General features: G+C 54.9%; 1 protein-coding gene across 1 annotated transcript; it reads right to left on the reverse strand.

Annotated features, from left to right (window-relative positions):
* Positions 1 to 965: 965 nt before the first annotated feature.
* Positions 966 to 11,726, reverse strand: RAB11B (RAB11B, member RAS oncogene family). Its single transcript, XM_006184888.3, has 5 exons — positions 11,558 to 11,726; positions 4,138 to 4,333; positions 3,071 to 3,264; positions 2,619 to 2,699; positions 966 to 1,972 (listed from the first exon to the last, which is right to left on the reverse strand). Exons 1-5 carry the CDS (start codon positions 11,595 to 11,597, stop codon positions 1,827 to 1,829), a joined length of 657 nt encoding a protein of 218 aa, XP_006184950.1. The 5' UTR covers positions 11,598 to 11,726; the 3' UTR covers positions 966 to 1,826.
* Positions 11,727 to 17,340: the final 5,614 nt, after the last annotated feature.

Genomic DNA, 17,340 nt, shown 5'->3' on the forward strand with positions numbered 1-17,340 from the left:
GGGGCTGTGTGAATAGCACTGGAGTATGCAGTCCCACCAGACCCCCAGCTCTCCCGCCGCTGTCCTTGGCCCAGGATGCGCTCTCGGTTGGGAGCAAACACTCTGACTTACTCCAACTCCCCTGACAGTCCAGCCCCCTGTGGCTCACAGATCTTCCTGAAGGGTGTCTCTGGGGTTGCCCATCATTCACATCTGGCGAGGTGACCAGAGTCTGGAGGGAGTAGATCTCCCTCTCTGGCGGCTCTCCTGGGGTCAAGGGCACAAGTGGCTTCAGCCAGAGGCTGGAGCTTCTCCAACAGCTGCTGGCACTCACGTGGGGACACACACTGGGTCATGTGGTCAGCGCAGGGTGGGGTGGGGGGTATGGCCACACCTCCTCCACAGTGGGGCCTGGCCCTCAGGCCAGCCTGCTCACATGGACCAGGGGAAGAGCTGGATCCTGAGAAGACACAGACGAATGCTAGGCCCCTCGCCTCTTCTGTGTTACCAGTGTCTTCCCCACTGGGTCCTCCTCAAAGGTCAGAGAGAGCTGGGGTGGGGCTGGCATCGTCCACCACCCTTGGCAAGCCCCTCTTGCATTCCTTGCCAGGGACCCAGGTGAGGAGGAGGCCAGGTGGGCAGTAGATGAGCTCCAACCCCGGAGCTAAGAACCAGGAGCAGTGGGCCCAGCCCACCCCTTCCTCAGGTCCTAGGGCTGGGTGTCCCCGCAGGGAGTGTAACTGCCCATGCCCAACAGGGCAGCAGGGAGAGGGTCCACCCAACCCTACCCTAACCCACCTAGGACCCCCGTAGTCAGTTCAGGGGGCCTCCGTGTTGCCCTGGGCTTAGGAGGGTAAGGAGCAGTGGGCCGAGAGCCTCCCAGCTCCCAGTGGGGCTAAGCCGGGGCAGTGGGCGTGCGCAGTGAGGGACTTTGGCTCAGGAGCGCCGCCTGGCGGAGAGAAAGAAGACAAAGGCTCAGCGGCAGGTTTCTGTACAGGAAGTCGGATTATACATTTTAGTAACGGGCGAGAAAGGAGGCATCGGGGCAACAGCGCAGGGGCAACAGGAAGAATAAGAGATCGAGAGCTAGGGTTTGGCGTAAATCTTACAAAGTGTATAAAGAATCTGTGTTTCTCTACAATAACAAAAAAACCAAAGGCTACAAGAGCGGTTGTATATACAAAACACGGAGATATTGCTTCACTTGCAAACAGGTTCCTGACCAGATGGGGAGACAAGACAGAGAGGGGCATGGGTGGGGGCAGGGTGGGGAGCGCGCTGCGTGCAAAGAGGAAGGTGGGGGGGGAGAGGGTCTTCTTCCCAGCATAAATCTACAGGCAGGAGCTGAAGTCGCGCACACACAGGAGAGGTCGAAGGCGTGTGCGGTGCTGGCTGTGCGTGGAGGGGGCGGGATGCTGAGAGCCAGGAGTGTCCGCCTGCCCGGGCCCCTGGCACCTTGCTCTTCGGGCTTCAGCCTGGAGTGGGGTACTGGGAGGCGACTGGGGGCGGCAACCGCTCCCTGGAGTCCGCTGTGGAAAACTGGAGAAGGCTGCTCGTTGTGCCCATCCTTCTCGCCTCTGACTGGCCCTGTCCCCTCTCCCCCGTCTCCCCGCCCCGCCGAGATGCCCACTGGGACCCAAGGAGAGCAGGTGCAGCAGCCGGGGCTTCTAGCTTTCCTTGGGAGGTACAGGAGATGACTCTCGACTCCGGTTCTTCGCGCGGAGCATGATGGGAGGGCGGGAGCCAGTCACAGAGGGACGGAGAGTTTGGGGGCAGGGAGGACGGAGAGGTGAGGACTGGGCGGAGGACGAGGACGTGCACGCACGCTCCAACGAGGCGCCGGGCGGTCACAGGTTCTGGCAGCACTGCAGCTTGTTGGGTTTCTGTCCGTCGGTGGTGGGCGGCACGCTGATGTCCACCACGTTGTTTCCAGGGGACTCGTCGTGTGCTGCGCGGTCCGCGATCTGCTTCTGTGACACGATGCGGTAGATCTCTGCAGTGGGGGTGGGGGACATGGGGTGAGAGTGCTGTGTGCCCCAGCCCAAGGTTACCTCCCCGAACTGCAAGCCTCACCCGGACGTCACCTCCTCAGAGGAGCGCCCTGGACGCTGAGTTGAAGCCCCTCCCAAGGCTGCCACTGTGCCCTGTGCATCCTCATCGCATCTAGGGGGACACGCCAGGGGCTGGACTCCTGGAGGCTCCCCCTATCACCCCCAGTGCTGGCTGTGTGCTCAGCAAGGGAGAGACCCATATCTGTTTGCAGATGTACCTCCCTGCCAAGGCCTCTTGTTCTCTAAGATCAGAGGCCCCTCCTGCCTCAGAAGAAACTCCCAGAAGCCCAGGGGCTCTGGGCCCCCGAGACCACCTGCCTCCCCAGCTGACCCTGCTGGCTGTTCTCTGGTGGAGCCATTAACAGCCCACTTCCAGGAGCTGGGCTGAGGGGGTCTCTGTGCCCCAAGTGTCAGCAAAGGTGGAAACTGGCCTGACACTGTGGGTCTGCCACATCTGTTCTCGTGTCCAGACTGAACAGCAAGTTTAATGAAGGAAGGTTCAGGGGCTGCATTCAGGAGCATGTGACCAGTGTGGCCGGTGCCCTTCCCCTGCCCACTCTCTGTGATCCCAGCCCAGCCTGTGACTACCTGTGAGGATGTTCTTGAAAGCTTCCTCCACATTGGTGGAATCCAAGGCTGAGGTCTCAATGAAGGATAAGTTGTTCTTTTCTGGAAGAGAGAATATTGCTCAGGGTGAGCTGGGGGGGGGGGGGCTCCTCCCCTACACCCTCTCGGGGACCCTGCCTGCTTGCCCCTTCACCTGGCCCTGAAAATGAAGGGCCGAGGCCAAAGGGTAGGACTGAGGTGCCACTCCTTGGGCAGAGGACGGCTCTGCGGCCACCGGCATAGCCAGGGAAGATTGGAAGGACCTGGTTGGGATGGGGTGGAGAGCGCTGCCTGCCTTCCAGATGCTTCTCCGATGCCTCAGTCACCGCCCCGCTCTCAGGAGCCTGGCTGGTAGAGATCTAGCCAGAGTAGGTGGTCGCGAGTAAAACCCAGCGGCCCTGTGACCACGCCCACAGGCCTGCGCGCATGCTCACCTGCGAAGGCGCGGGCCTCGTCAGTGGGCACCGCCCGCAGGTGGCGCAAGTCGCTCTTGTTGCCCACCAGCATGATGACGATGTTGCTGTCGGCGTGGTCCCGCAGCTCCTTCAGCCAGCGCTCCACGTTCTCGTAGGTCAGGTGCTTGGCAATGTCATACACCAGCAGCGCGCCCACTGCGCCACGGTAGTACCTGCGAGGACAGGGGCAGGGCGTGGGTGTGAGGAGTGGGGGGGCTCCCAGGCTCTGCGGGCCGAGCTCCTTGGCCCGAGAGGCGGCCATCGTGGCCTCCAGGGAGGGGTACATGTCCTGAGGCCCCAGCTCTGCTCCCCAGATTTGGCTCAGGAATGTGGGGGCCTGAGGAGGGAGTTTGGGGTCTGGGGTCCAAAGACACCCAGGGGGTCAGCCACCAAAGAGGGAAAGGAAATGGTGACTGGGCTGGGAAAGGGCCACTGCTGGGCAGAATGTCCAGTGCTCACCTGGGCCCTGCCCCTCCAGACCACCAAGGAGACAGGTGGACACACATCCACCCTGAAGGATTAAGGATCTGGGGAGGTGACCTGAGGTCGGTGGACTGAGTCCAGACGACAGCAAGTGACTGATGGGGAGTCGCCTGGGGTTGGGAGGATCTGGAAAGAGGTGGCTCAGTGGGGGTTCTGATGGCTGGGTATGGGTAAAGAGGAGGCCAGGGGTATGGGGGAGGCCAGGAAGTGTGCGAGACAAGGTGCGGGCACCCAGGGGAGCTGATGGAAGAGAAAGGCTGGGAACTTGGCTGGGCAGGGCAGGCTGGGCAGGCAGGACAGACAGAGTGGAGTGGCCCAGGCCAACCTGGATAACAGCCCTGACTGTGCAGCCAGCACCCAGCGACACTGCAGTGCCTCAATGGAACTCCAGGGACATGCCTACTTCAGGGTCACAGTGTGGGCATGACTGGGCGTTGGCCTCCCTGAGGGTCCTACAGCTTCTGGGACAATTGTCCCTCCACCCTGGGCCCCCTACCCAACTCCTCCCATCTTTGGGGGCCCACCGGCCCCACACTTCTGGCCTCCCAAGCCCTGCCACTCACGCAGAGGTGATGGCACGGTAGCGCTCCTGGCCAGCGGTGTCCCAGATCTGCGCCTTGATGGTCTTGCCGTCCACCTGGATGCTGCGTGTGGCAAACTCCACGCCGATGGTGCTCTTGCTCTCCAGGTTGAACTCGTTGCGGGTGAAGCGGGACAGCAGGTTGCTCTTCCCCACGCCCGAGTCCCCGATGAGCACCACTTCGGGGGCAGGGAGAGACATAGGTGAGGTTCCAACAGGTTGGTGGGGAGCAGCGCCCCTGAGCTAAGATCCCACATGCCACCCACATCCACCTGCAGAACCTTCACAGCAGGGCCCTGGGTGCTGCAGAAACAGGACAGCCAGCAGAAACAGAGCAAAGTTGGAGCTGTCGCGGAGTCCCTCGCCCCAGGCATCACCTTTCCTGGTGTGCAAGCGAATAGGGTCCTTCAGGGCACGGCTGCCCCCATTGGGACATAGGGACCCAGGCATCCTGGCAGGCAGGCAGCTTGGGGATCCATCAACCCCCAAACCTCTACGGCAGCCTGGTGGCTGGCACCAGGCAGTCAGGCACACCTGAGACATCTCCGGGGCTGGGAGACTTTGGGTAAGTCACTTAACCTCTCTGGGCTGCCTTTTCCACATGAGTGAAAAGGAAGACGGTAACTGGAGCTACTGTGGGGAGGGGGACATGAGAACGTGTGGGATCAGAGCTCAGTCAGCATCACACACAGACAGGCGGGGAGCAGTTATTATTACAGTTCTGCCAGATTCTTCCTCTGAGGCTCTGTCTCTGGAGCTTTAAGTGACAGGAAGTAAGGAACCTCAAGTCCCACGCCCACCCTGCTGCTTCCCTGAAGACAGATGCTGCAAGCAAATGCACATTAGGCCCCAGCCCAGGCAACTTGCTCAGGAGGAAGAGGAATGTGCCCTTTGGACGAAGCCAGAAGTGACAGAGGCGGCCACCCCGTCTCCCAGGGTCGGGCTGTCCTGCAGGGACGTGAGAACAAGAGCCCTCCCCAGGCAGAGCAGGGCAGGCATGGGCGGTCTCTCCCTCTGTCCCCTGCTTTGTCGTGCTTCCTGTCCCAGCTGTCGAAGCCCTGCCTCTAGGGGCCCAGCTGCCCCGGGCACTGGGGTGGGATTGTGTGAGAGGGTCCAGGAGGGGCCTTGGCCCAGGAGGGCTGCGCTCAGATCCAGGATGTACTGGTGACTTGTGTTGGTGTGTGCACAGGTGTATGTGCGGCGCAGAAGAAACAGCCTTTTTGTTTCCAGACACCCCAGCTGGAAACCACACAGATCCCCAAGTGTGGGTGCCAAGGCTCTGGCATGCCAGGGTGGGTCTGCCTAGTGGGGAACCATGGGGACTGCAGGCTTGGTCACCCAAGGCCCCAATGAGAAGTTTTTCCTTGATGAAAAATTTTACATGTGTGTGTCCAGATTGCCACGACTTCTTACCACCTTCACTTCCCCCACCGTAGACCAGTCTCATTCCAAGTCGCTGTGACAGCCTTCTCCCTGGTGCCCCTACATTTCCTCAGCCTCGATCAACAGGCTGTTCTCTCAGCCACCAGAGGGCGCCTGTGAACACCCGAGTGGGTCCCACCTCTCCTCTACCCTCAGCCCTGCAGGACTCCCACCTCCAAGTCCTCCCTGGGGCCCATAAGGCCTACCTCACCTGCCCTTGTCACCTCCCTGCCCTCAACTCCTCCCTCTCCTCTTTGCTCTGCTCCAGCCACATGGGCCCCTTCACTGAGACTCAGAGATATGCAGGTACCTGCTACCGTTCTCCTGGAATGTTCTTCCCCAGGTACCTACAGGGTTCCTGTCCTCGTCTCCTCTGTGTGGCCCCTCAGATGGCGCGTGACCAAGGAGGCCCTCCCTGCCACCTTAAAGCCCCACTACCCTGACACTCCTCACCCTCCTCCCCTGCCTTTCCTCCAGCACTTCCCCAGCCATCTCACACTTGCCAGGTTTTACTTATTTGTTGGCATCCTGCCTGGAGGGTGGGCATCTCGGACAGTCTGGTTCCCTGCTGTCTCCCCAGGACCTGGCCCAGGGCCCAGCACATGGAATGCACCAGATCGATGCCTGTCGGATGAACGAACAAATGCCAAAGTGGCTGGCAGGGCTTCCCTGACCCGTCTCCCCTCACAACTGGAAGATGCCCAGGTCACCATCCTCAGGCCACAGGTAAGGAGTGGGCAGGCCAGGCAGCCCCTATGACCTAGCATCCTCTCTGAACTGGCTGCTTTAGAGCCAAGAATAAGGAGAGCAAGAAGGGTGTTCAGTAAGTCCATGCACAGAAAGCCCTTGATGTTCCATATGTCTCACGTGACCCATTTTATTTCACTATTAGTTTTTTTAAAGGAAGTACTAGGGATCAAACCCAGGACCTCACGTATGCTAAGCACACGCTCTACCACTGAGCTATACTCTATCCCCTCACATGACCCATTTTATAGATGACAAACTGAGGTACAGACAGCAGAATGACCAGCCCAAGGTACATGGTGAACAGGGATCTGGGCCCATAAGTATCTGCAAGCTCACTCCCACCTCCCAGCCAAGCTCACCAAGCAGTGAAGTCCAGGGCCACCTGGCTGGAAGGTGGCCTGGCAGGATTTCAATCCAAGTTTTCTGGGTCCAGGACTGAGCTAGGGGTCTTGGCTCAGCTTCCTCCTCTCCTAACACCCGAGGACATCCTGACCTCCTAGAGTAGCTGGCAAATTCCTGTTCATCCTTTAAAACCCCTGGGTTCAGGCCTCAAACCACTATATGGCCTAGCTCACAAGACCTGTAACCACCATGCCAGTGTCCGGTCCTGACACCATGGGCACCCAACAGAAGAATGTCACGTTGACTTTAGAGAAAGGTAGAAAGAGGTGGATGGACATGGGCTGGTGGGGCCATGAATCAGCTCCTGGAGCAGGCTGGACTGACTGTGGGGCCCGCCACCCACACCCCTAACCCCTCACCTTCCCTCGGCAGCTATGGGAACCTGGACAAAGCCAGGGAGGTATGTGCACAGTTCTCATGCTCTCAGGAACAGAACAGGAAACGTGGAGAGTCCCTTTGGCCCTGCTTGGTATCCCCTCACCCTCTCACTCCCTTCCCAGCCTTATCTAGCTGTCCAGCCTCAGGGTCCCGTTAGCCCCATCGGTTCTTCCCAGGCCCAGCCAACTATGTCTTCAGCCCTTTAGGCCTGGCTTGACCCCAAAGGCTTTGTTATTGAGTTCCCAGGACCATCCTAGGGACAGGTGTTTACGTAATCTTTCCCTTTATACAGCTGGGGATACCCAACCCAGAGTGACCACATCCCCCGGCCCAAGATCACCCGGTGAGAACAGTGTAGGCCAGAGTAGAACAGGGGCCACCACCACAGCCCAGACAAACGGCGGCAGGAAGGCGGGGCCACCCTGTCAGTCCCTGGCACTTGGTGCCCACTGCAGAGGTGGCCGGCCCCGTGTGCAGGCTGGGAATGAGAATGGCATTGTCCCAGGCACAAGTCATCTGTTGTCTCCAGGAAAGAAAGGGCCCTTGAGGACATAGCCCCCAGCATTTCCACAGAAGTTGGTGGAATCACTGGCCGGGAAACAGTCCCCCTGGGCACACCACTTGGCTGGCAGTACAGGCTAGCCCAGTTGGTAAAAACAAAGAGCTGGCACCTCTTGGAAGCCCTCAGTCCCCTTGCCTGCCCCATGACAGCGTGGCCCCCGTGGGGCCCACACTTGACACTCAGTGACTGAGTGGCCCTTGGGGGGTGCTGGTTCTCCTACTCCAGGCAAAGCAGGGCCCTGCCCCTCCTCCAGGAAGCAGGCCCCGCAGAGCCCAGGCCCCGGGACTGGCAGGGAGAGGCAACCAGGCCACAGCTATTCCCTGAGGGGAATCAGAGAGCAGGGGACAGGTGCCCCAAAGTTGGGTACAGGCAGGACCATCATTCACCATGGGGGAAGCCGGTGTGCTTGGGTTCCAGACCAGCAGGCCTGGTGGGGGGTCCCGCCCAGGCAGAGAGGGATGAGCCCTGGGGTGGGCCTGTCCCTGGGAGCCAGCTGCCCTGGGCCACTGCGGCTGCTTCCCACAAACCATGTCCTCCCAGGGCAGGTGAGTGGCGGGAGCTCTGGGAAGGCCTCAGTGGCCCTTGGGGACATAGCCGCTCCCACTGAGGACCCCACAGTCAGGTCCACCAGAGAGGTCAAGGGCGCCTCCAGGGACTGGTGGGCAGGCTGGGAAAACGGCCCTCAGCTGAGAGGATAAGATGTTAGCAGGATAAATGTGAAAATCTATAATTAGGTACAAATAAACAACCTCACTCAAGGGAGAGGGGATAAGCAGGGAGAAAAACAAACAGAGCAGCAGTGGGGGAAACACCCCAGGGGGTTTGCTGGCCTTGGTGGGGAGGCCAGGGGAGCCAACATGCGATGTGGCTGCCAAGAAAAGCAAGTCAGTTGTCGGGGGGCCCTGGAGAGATGGCAGCCAGTGTCCCAAGTGAGAGATGTTACCCCCACTTCCCCGTGCCCAGGGCAGGGCCAGGGGAAGGGGATTGAAGCCTGGGGGAGACTGGGGACAGAGTGGGGTGTGGGAGGATGGCTGCCTGCTCCATTCCTGAAGGGCTCCCTCAACCAGGAAGCCAGGCTGGGGAGCTGTGAGGTGAGAAAGTTGGTCCTTGTCAACCCTCTGGCACACCTATGTCCCGGATACGTCTCTAACACCTAGGCCCAACCCTCTGCAGGCCACGGGGGGTCTCAGGAGGGTCTGCGGGGTGCAGAATTTCATGTTTCTGTCTTGTTGTCGTATTCATGGTCGGTGATCTGATGGTCAGTGGCATGCCTGCCTGCTGGCTTCCTTCTTTCCTTCCTTATTTGCCAGAGTCAGAGTTTCCTCCTCCTACTGAAGTGAGTGAAGAACTGAGTGTATTTAAAGACAAATATTAAAAGATAGAGGGGACGGTAGAGCTCAGTGGTAGAGCACATGCTTAGCATGCACAAGGTCCCGGGTTCAATCCCCAGTATCTTCCCAAAAAAAAAAAAAAAAAAAAAGCAGCAACTGGGTGGACCTGGAGATCATCATACTAAGTAAAGAAAGTCAGAAAGAGAAAGAAAAATACTATGTATCACTTATATGTGAAATCTAAAAAAAAGATATAAATGAACTTAGTTACAAAACAGAAACAGACTCACATAGAAAACAAACTTAAGGTTACCAGGGGAGAAGAGGGGATGGAGGGATAAATTGGGAGTTTGGGATTTGCAGATATTAAGTACTATATATAAAAGAGGTAAACAACAAGGTCCTACAGTATAGCAAGGGAACTATATTCAATACTTTATAATACCCTATAATGAAAAGATATGAAAAGGAATTTATATATATATATATATGTATATAAAACTGAATCACTATGCTGTACATCAGAAGCTAAGAAAACATTGTATATCGACTATACTTCAATTTAATAAAAAGGTAGCAGGGGATCCTCCGACAAGGTTTAAAGTGTGAAGATGAGGTCTCAGATGACTCGTTTGGGAAATGCTGACCTTGTGGGTTCGACTTTCACTTCCAACCCAGCTTGGGAAAGGTCAGCAGAGCACCTGCTCAACACAGAAAAGGAGGCCAGTGGGGGAGGGCAGCGGGGCAGACGGGCATCGCCCCTGTGCCAGTGTCACAAAGTGTTTCCAGGAAGAGGACTCTGGAGATAACTCCTGGGACTGTGCACAGCCGGCTCCGTTGCCCCTGACCCAGTAACTGTACTACTGGGAACAGATTTCAAGGAAATAACCCAAAGGGGAAAAGATGACTTGTACGAACACTTGGAGCTGGGTTATTTATAACAGCAAACGGTGGAAAGTAAGAAGTGGGGAAGGACCACAGAAACCTGGAGGCTGCCGCCGGGAGAAACGCCACCTGCCCTAGCAGTAACATATCCAGGTCGGTGCAGCTGTCTCTGACTGGGGCTGGGTAGAGACAGGCATTAGCCCCAGTAGTTCTGGAATACAGTCTACTGTCACCAGTGCCCAAAGACCTGACAGAGCTTCCTCTGAGACCTTGAGGCCCGGGGCCTGGTGTCTGCTGACCACGCAGCATCACCTGCCAACAACATATCAACCTGCATGTAGCTCCCCAAGTCCACGGTGCTGTGTGACAACTCTGGGCCACTGCGTGGGGACTCCCTCTGCCCAGAAGCCTCTTACCATGTGGATATCCCAGGTAGGGAGTGCTCTATCCCACTCTCCACATTCCCAAGGTTCCCGGAACCCCGATCTCGACCTTCTGGACGATACCAGTCAGCGACAGACACAGACCACACTCCTGGGGATGGCCAGGTTCCCCCAACAAGCGAATGATGCCAACAGCTGTTATGAGAGGCAGACCCTCATGCAGCAAGCAGCAAGGCAAGGGTGTGCTGTGTGGGCACAGGGGTTGGGTCTCAAAGGGGGCTACTGTCGGCCCAGGGAGCCCAGCACAGCAGCACAGAACCTGGCCAAAGCCCAGGTAGGCAGAGAAGGCACTGGAAAGCCAGTGACCCCTACACCAGCCCAGCAATGGCTGCCTGACCTGCCTAGGCCTTACTTGAGGCTCCTGGAGCCCCTCTGCTCCTCCAGCAGGTTGGAGGTGACAGTCTGGCAACCCCAGTCTCAGATCCCGGCCACAAGCTCCCCCAGATACATGCCCTAAGTGGTAAAGCCCACAGCTGGCCTGGATTGAAATCCTGCTCCAACACTTATCAGCTGTGCCTCAGTTTCCAGGTCGGTAGAGAGACTAGGTAATATCCACCTCACAGGGTTGTGGGGAGAATTCCAATGAACTCATGTGCGTAAAGTGCTTAGAAAAAGTGCAGGTACTTGGATAGTGCTATCAAGAGTTCTAAGAGTTAAGAGGTAATTGCTGCTGGGAACCACTAAGAGTGGGTCCAGCACGGACAGTCCCCCACCCCCACCTCAGGTACCCCTCTACGCAATTCACGATCCGCACCCCAACGCAGGGTCCACCCGGCTAGACCCCCTCAACCCCCATTGTCCGCCCCTCCCTTCCCGGGCTCCGCCCCCCAGAGAAGCGATGCCACCAACCAAGACTGGCCCCTCCCACTTCGTGAGGGCCCCGCCCCCACTCACTTATAGGACACGCCCAAATGCCGGGGCGGCCCCGCCCCCAGAAGGCCCCGCCCCTAACGGCCTCTCCCACTGCTCCAGGCCCCACCCCTTCTGGGCCCTGGCCCCGCCTCGGTGCATCCAGGGCCCCCAAGCCTCCCTGGGCCGATTGCCTCGCATGGCCGCGTACCCAGCCCGAAGTTGACCAAGTCTGGTCTGCACTGGCCTTGCCTACTGCTCAGCTTGCCAGGGCTCCAAGCCTCGAGCTCGGGCCTGCGCCCAGAACCTGGAGCGCAGCCTCGGCTCCTGCTCGCCACCTCGTCACCGCTCGCTAGCCCGTCTGTGCCCTACCGACCTCACCTTTGAATAGGTAGTCGTACTCGTCGTCCCGGGTCCCCATTGTCCTGGCGCTTCCGGCGGGATCAGCGACTCCGCAGCCCCACCACAAACACCCTACGGGGGCGGGGCCGGCGCCGCGCAGAGCGGCGGCTGGATGGCCAATCAGCGGTGGATGGCGTAGCGACCGGCACCCAGAGCAGCCAATAAGAGGCGGAAGCAGAGCCTCCGAGGCGGGCGCCGCCGCAGATCCACCTTCTTCACCCTCGGTCTCCTGGAGAAAGGCGGAAGGAATGCGGACCTTTCTGAAGTGACGGCCGCTCCAGCCTATCAGAGGCAGGATCAGGAAGGCGGGGCGGAAGACTGGAAGAATGAAACGGATTGACGGAGCGGGTAGCCAATGAGAGGCTTGACTCAGACAGTACCGGACGACTAGAGGACCTGTCCGGGAAGGGAAATGGGGCTACATCCAGGTAATGTTACGCTATTTAACGTCCCGGTGACGTTATAGGTCAATGCGCGCTGCTCTGCGGGACGCTGCCCCCACCCCCGCTGCCCCTATAAATGACCGTTTCCGGGGGGCATCTGCGTGGGGACACTTTTTCCGCTTAGAGGTTTTCTCTCCTCTCTCTGTTGCAGATTCCATCCCTACACTGGTGACATTACCATACCCTTCTGCCTCAGTTTCCTTCCTCTGTATAATAAGGAAGAAACTCACCTTGCAGAATCTTTGGGGTATAACTAGATCGTTTACCTAAACACATATTAACTCAACCATCCACCGCCTGTCATTAAGCCTTTAACAAATATTTATAAATCCTTACTGGGTGTCAGGCTGTCTCCAACAGGATCTTCCTTTCTCTGTCCCATTATTCTGTTTTATTCCACCCCCTCCCAGGATTTATCACTATTTGACATTAAAGTATGTATTTCATTTTCCATCCTGTTGAAAAACAAAATTCATCTGAGTAAATCTGAAGAGCTAATTGCCTTTATTAAAAGATTCATGAATCAAGCAGCATCTCATCTGTCAAGCAGAGATACTCCCCAGAGGTTGTACAAAATGGAAGGCTTTTCTAGAAAGGAGAGTGGGACAAGGAAGTCATCAATAATTGAAAAATGAAAGCTTATTTGGAGGAAAGTAAGAGTTCAGATGAGGCCAACTTCTTATTGGCTGAGCTGCCATGTTTCCATTGGCTGAGCTTGTTCCTGGGCAGGAAGAAAATCTCTTCTGCTATAGTAAAGCAGTTGCAGTTTCTGCTTGGTAGTGCAGGGTACATCTCTTTTGGTTGGCGTGTGTAATTGACATCCTCCTATTTGGAGAATTGAGCACGGTAGGGCATGAGAGCTCCCTCTGTTAAGTTTTCCTGACTCCCAATTTTAGTTGAGGTTCCTTTTATTAATATTTACAATTCATTAATCTATTTAGTTTCTGTCCCCCACCAACAGAACATCAGCTGGGTGAGGACAGGGGCTGTGTCTGTGGCAGTCACTGCTATGTCCCCAGTGCTCAATAAATGTTTCATTAGTGATTAATATAAATGTAGACCTGTACTAATTCTAATTGTAATGATTGTTATCCCCTGGACCTCAACCCTGGGATGTCCACCAGGCATCCCAGACACCAATTTGGCCTCTTTCGCCATAGCCACTCCTCCTGTGACTCCATCCCCCACTCCCATCATCAGAGCCAGAGGTCATGGACTCCTCTCTCCTCCTTATCCTTTACTTCCTTGCCCCTCTCCCCCACCCCTCCCTCAATTGTCTTATTCTGTCCCTTCTCCCTTCTAAATTTCTGAGCACTTGTCACTCCCCTCACTGGCCACTCGCTAGACTTGTACAGTTGCCTGCTCCCAGAGCTCCCTGCTCTGCTCTCACCCCACAGTCAGTTCTTCCCACAGCAGTCAGAGGGAGTCTTTTAAAACATAAGTCTGATTGTTTCACTCCCCTCTTTAAAAATCTTTCACTCCTTCCTTTAATGAGAGTTTACTGAGCTCTTATCATGGGCCAGGCAGGGCTCTCGGCTGGGGAGGCAGAGTTGAACAAGACAGAGTCCCAGCCCTCATGGAGCTGACAGTCTAGTGGGGAAAGGCAGGTGAGAAGCAGGTAAACAACAACACACTGAGGAGGATAACCTGGGCTGTGTGATGGTGGATCTACTTAGCTAGCGTCAGCTGAAAGAAAAAAAGCACGACCTAAACATTGAGAATAAAAATTCGGTGGACATCTCTGAGGACTTAAGTCCAGGATACAGCCTCTCAGATCGCTGAGGGACTGCTCCGAAGAGGCAGGGGAGGAACCAGGATGTATAGGAGTTTTTGCAACAAAGACCAGGTAGTTGGAACATCAAATGATTACTGTTAATTAGACATCTCAGTTTAAGGAATTTAGTGCTTTTCTATGCATGGAAAGATGCAAGAGTCTGTGCTCATTGAAATCATTCCTTTGAAATGCACCTTAGCTATCCAGGGCCAGTATCCTGTTCTTTCCAATCCTGAGTCCCCTCGGTGCAGCATTGGGGGGAGGGGTGGCAGAGGCTGTGCTGCCTGCTCCTGCCATCCTGAGTTCCCTCTGGCTTGCTGTCACTGTCGGGGCAGAGTGGTAGTAGCTGATGGCTTGGTGACCGCAGCATCCTTTGCTTACTGATACTTATTTTTCATGCACATTAGGGAGGCAGGGAAGGCATCCTGGAGGAGGGAGCATTTGGACTGAGTCTGCAGAAGTGGGAGGAAGTAGTGGGAACAGCATGTCAGGCAGACAGAACAGCAAGTGACAGAGAGCGTCCAATGTCTCTGAACATCCAGGAGGCCATGCGGCCGGAGAGTTGAGTCCAAGGGGCCAGAGATGAGATTAGGTGAAAAGGTGAGGCAGGATGGAAGCCAGACCTGGGAGGATCCTATTCCCTTTGTCCACACCCTCCTGGGCCATTGGCTGGAAGGTCTGCAGTTTCTGACCCAAGCTCTCTCCCCACCCCCAGCTTTGTTCACCACCCCAGCTTCTTGCTGCCCACTCCCCTCCCCCCGCCCCGCCCCCAGCTGCAGCCAGGTGTGGCTGTGCACTGGTTCCCCAGCTGCACTTCCGGCCAAGGCCACTAGGCATTTGTTCTCACAATGCCCTCCTCCTGCAATGCCACCCGCCCCCTCCCCCGCCGCCTCCATCTTTGTAGAATTTTCATCCTTTGAAAACTGACTCAAAAGTGACCTCCACTGCTGAAGGTTTCTCTCCTGTCTGGGTCATGTTCCTCGCCCCGCCCACTCGGCACAGCTCATAGTAATGACAGTGTTAGTAATCATGGCCCCTGTTTATATTATGTGCTCACTGTGACCCAGACATTGCTCAGAGTAATTTTCACAGAATCCTATGTGAAATCCCCACAGCACTGGGAGGACAGGAAGGGGTGGAGTGTGTGGGAGGGCGCAGTACCAGAACCATCCCTGTGTTTCAGATGCGGGAACTGACACCACAGAGCTTGAGTGTCCTGTCCTGGTCCCCCAGGAGAGTGGTGTGGTTAAGAGAACCAGCTCTGCAGTCAGACGGGTCTGGATAGCCACATCCCAGCTCTTGTTTGGTTCCCAACCACACTGGTTCTTCCTGTCACTCCCAGGGATGGAGGGGGCAGGAAGTACTGTTTTGGAGGAGTGTGATGGCAGGATAAGGAACAAGGTTGGAGATGGGAGCCCTCTTTGGCAGAGCCTGAGAATGAAGAGGACATAACTGGGGGGCTCCATCCCCACCTCCACAGGCTGGACTCCCCACCAGTTCCACCCACCGTGGGCTCAAGGGAGACTCTCCAAGCCCACTTGGTACAGGACACCCCCCAAAAAAAGGAGCCTGGAGAGGGTCTGGCCTCCAGTGTTGAGGAGCTCATCACCCACTACTGAGCCAGGGTTTCAGCGTCTGTGTCTCCGGCATCTTCCAGCAAGTCACAGGACAGGAAGATCACAGAGGATTTTCCTCTAGTGAAAGAGGCCCCCACTGCCTCCCTAGCGAACACCTAGGGGTATTGGGAAGATAGGTCCTCCTATTAAAACAGCAGCTGGGGCTCGGGGTAGGGTGGATGCTGTTTTTCCCAAACAAGTTCCTTGGAGACAAGGCATCACGTTATTCCAGGCCGTATGATGTGGGTGATAATCTTAGGCAGGGCATTAAATAACACTGAACCACACACTAAGAAATTCCTACCTTTTTTAAATTCTTGAAATCCTTTATTATCCATCAAGGAGAGAGGCTCAGTCTGTCCCAAATGATTTCCTTTTTTTTTTTTTTTTTTAAATTGGAGGCACTGAGGAGCGAACCCAGGACCTCGCGCATGCGCTCTACCGCGGAGCTATACCCCGCCCCCCTCTTGAACAAGTTTCTAATCCCCATCACCCTTTTTAGAGCTCAGATGAAAGGCCAAGAGCCTTTAGAAGGCAACAGGATCTCGTTAGCATTTTCTTCCCTATGTTTTACTGTGAAAAAATTTTAAACGTTTAGAAAAATGAAAAGAATTTTTCAAGTACTCACATCCCAGCACCTAGATTTCACTATTAACAACTTGCTTTATCACACGTCCATTTCTCTGTCTACCCATCCATCATCTTATTTTTTAATGCATTTCAAAGGAAGTTGAAGATTATAGAGGATCTAATGTACAGCACAGGATTATAGTTAATACTCAGTTGTATACTTGAAAGTTACTAAGAAAGTTGATCTTAAATGTTCTCACCACAAAAAGGAAAAGGTAATTATGAGATGTGATGGAGGTGTTGGCTAACGCTAATGTGAAAGGTTATCCTTTCACAATATAAAAGTGTATCAAGTCGACGTGTTGTACATCTTAAACTCACAATGTTACATGTCAATTATATCTCAATAAAGCTGGAAAAAATTTAAATAAAAACAAAGAAAGTTGAAGATAATCAGTTCATTCCCCCTCTAAAACACCACAAGCATACCATTAACTAGAGTTCAGTATTTGTCTATGACCGTTTTTGTAGCTTTTTTAAGGTAAAATTTGCATACAGTGAAATGCACAAATCTTAAGTGTACACTCACTGAGGCAGAGTAACCCAGCTCTCTACAGGTTCAGAACATCACCGACAAAGTTCCCTTCCCACCAGTCAGTCTCTATCCCACTCTTCTAAAGGCAACCACTATTCGTTTTTTTTGTGTTTTTTTTTTTTTTTTCACCATAGATCAGTTTTCTAGCTGGAATTTTAAAGCACTGGCAGTTTTGCTTTCATCGAGTTTAGTTTTACCTAACATATTCATGGCAGGTGATAGTGGTTTTCCATATGCTCTGAAGATATGTTTCTATTCTTAAAAACTGGGTCAGTACGTCCCCAGATGCCTGGGAATGAGCTACTTGATGTTTGTTGTCAGGCTTAATTATTAACAGCACACCCCAGACACTCTCAACAGTGTCTCGGTTTGGAGCATCAATTGTTGGTCACCTTATCTGTAATGGGAGGGGCTCTGAAGGTAAGCTTAGTGCAGGGAAGGGTCTTTCTGTTCCCTAGAGTATCCCAAGCACTTCGTACAGGGCTTGGTCTGTAATAGGTGCTCAAGAAATATTAGTTGAATGTATATACACATATATATGTGTATGTGTGTGTATATATATACTATATATATATAGTAAAAAACCAATTTAAAGGAAAACTTATGCGGACTTAGCCCAAAATGGGAAGAATTTACCCAAAACACTGCATGAATGTAACACACTAGAGCTCCATTGTCCAATATGGTGGCCATTGGCCACTGTGGCTACTGAGCCCTTAAACACGGCCGCTCCAAACTGAGATGCGTCATAAGTGAAATCTACA

Source organism: Camelus ferus, chromosome 22, assembly GCF_009834535.1.
Source record: "Camelus ferus isolate YT-003-E chromosome 22, BCGSAC_Cfer_1.0, whole genome shotgun sequence".
In the NCBI taxonomy this organism is placed as follows: Eukaryota; Metazoa; Chordata; class Mammalia; order Artiodactyla; family Camelidae; genus Camelus; species Camelus ferus.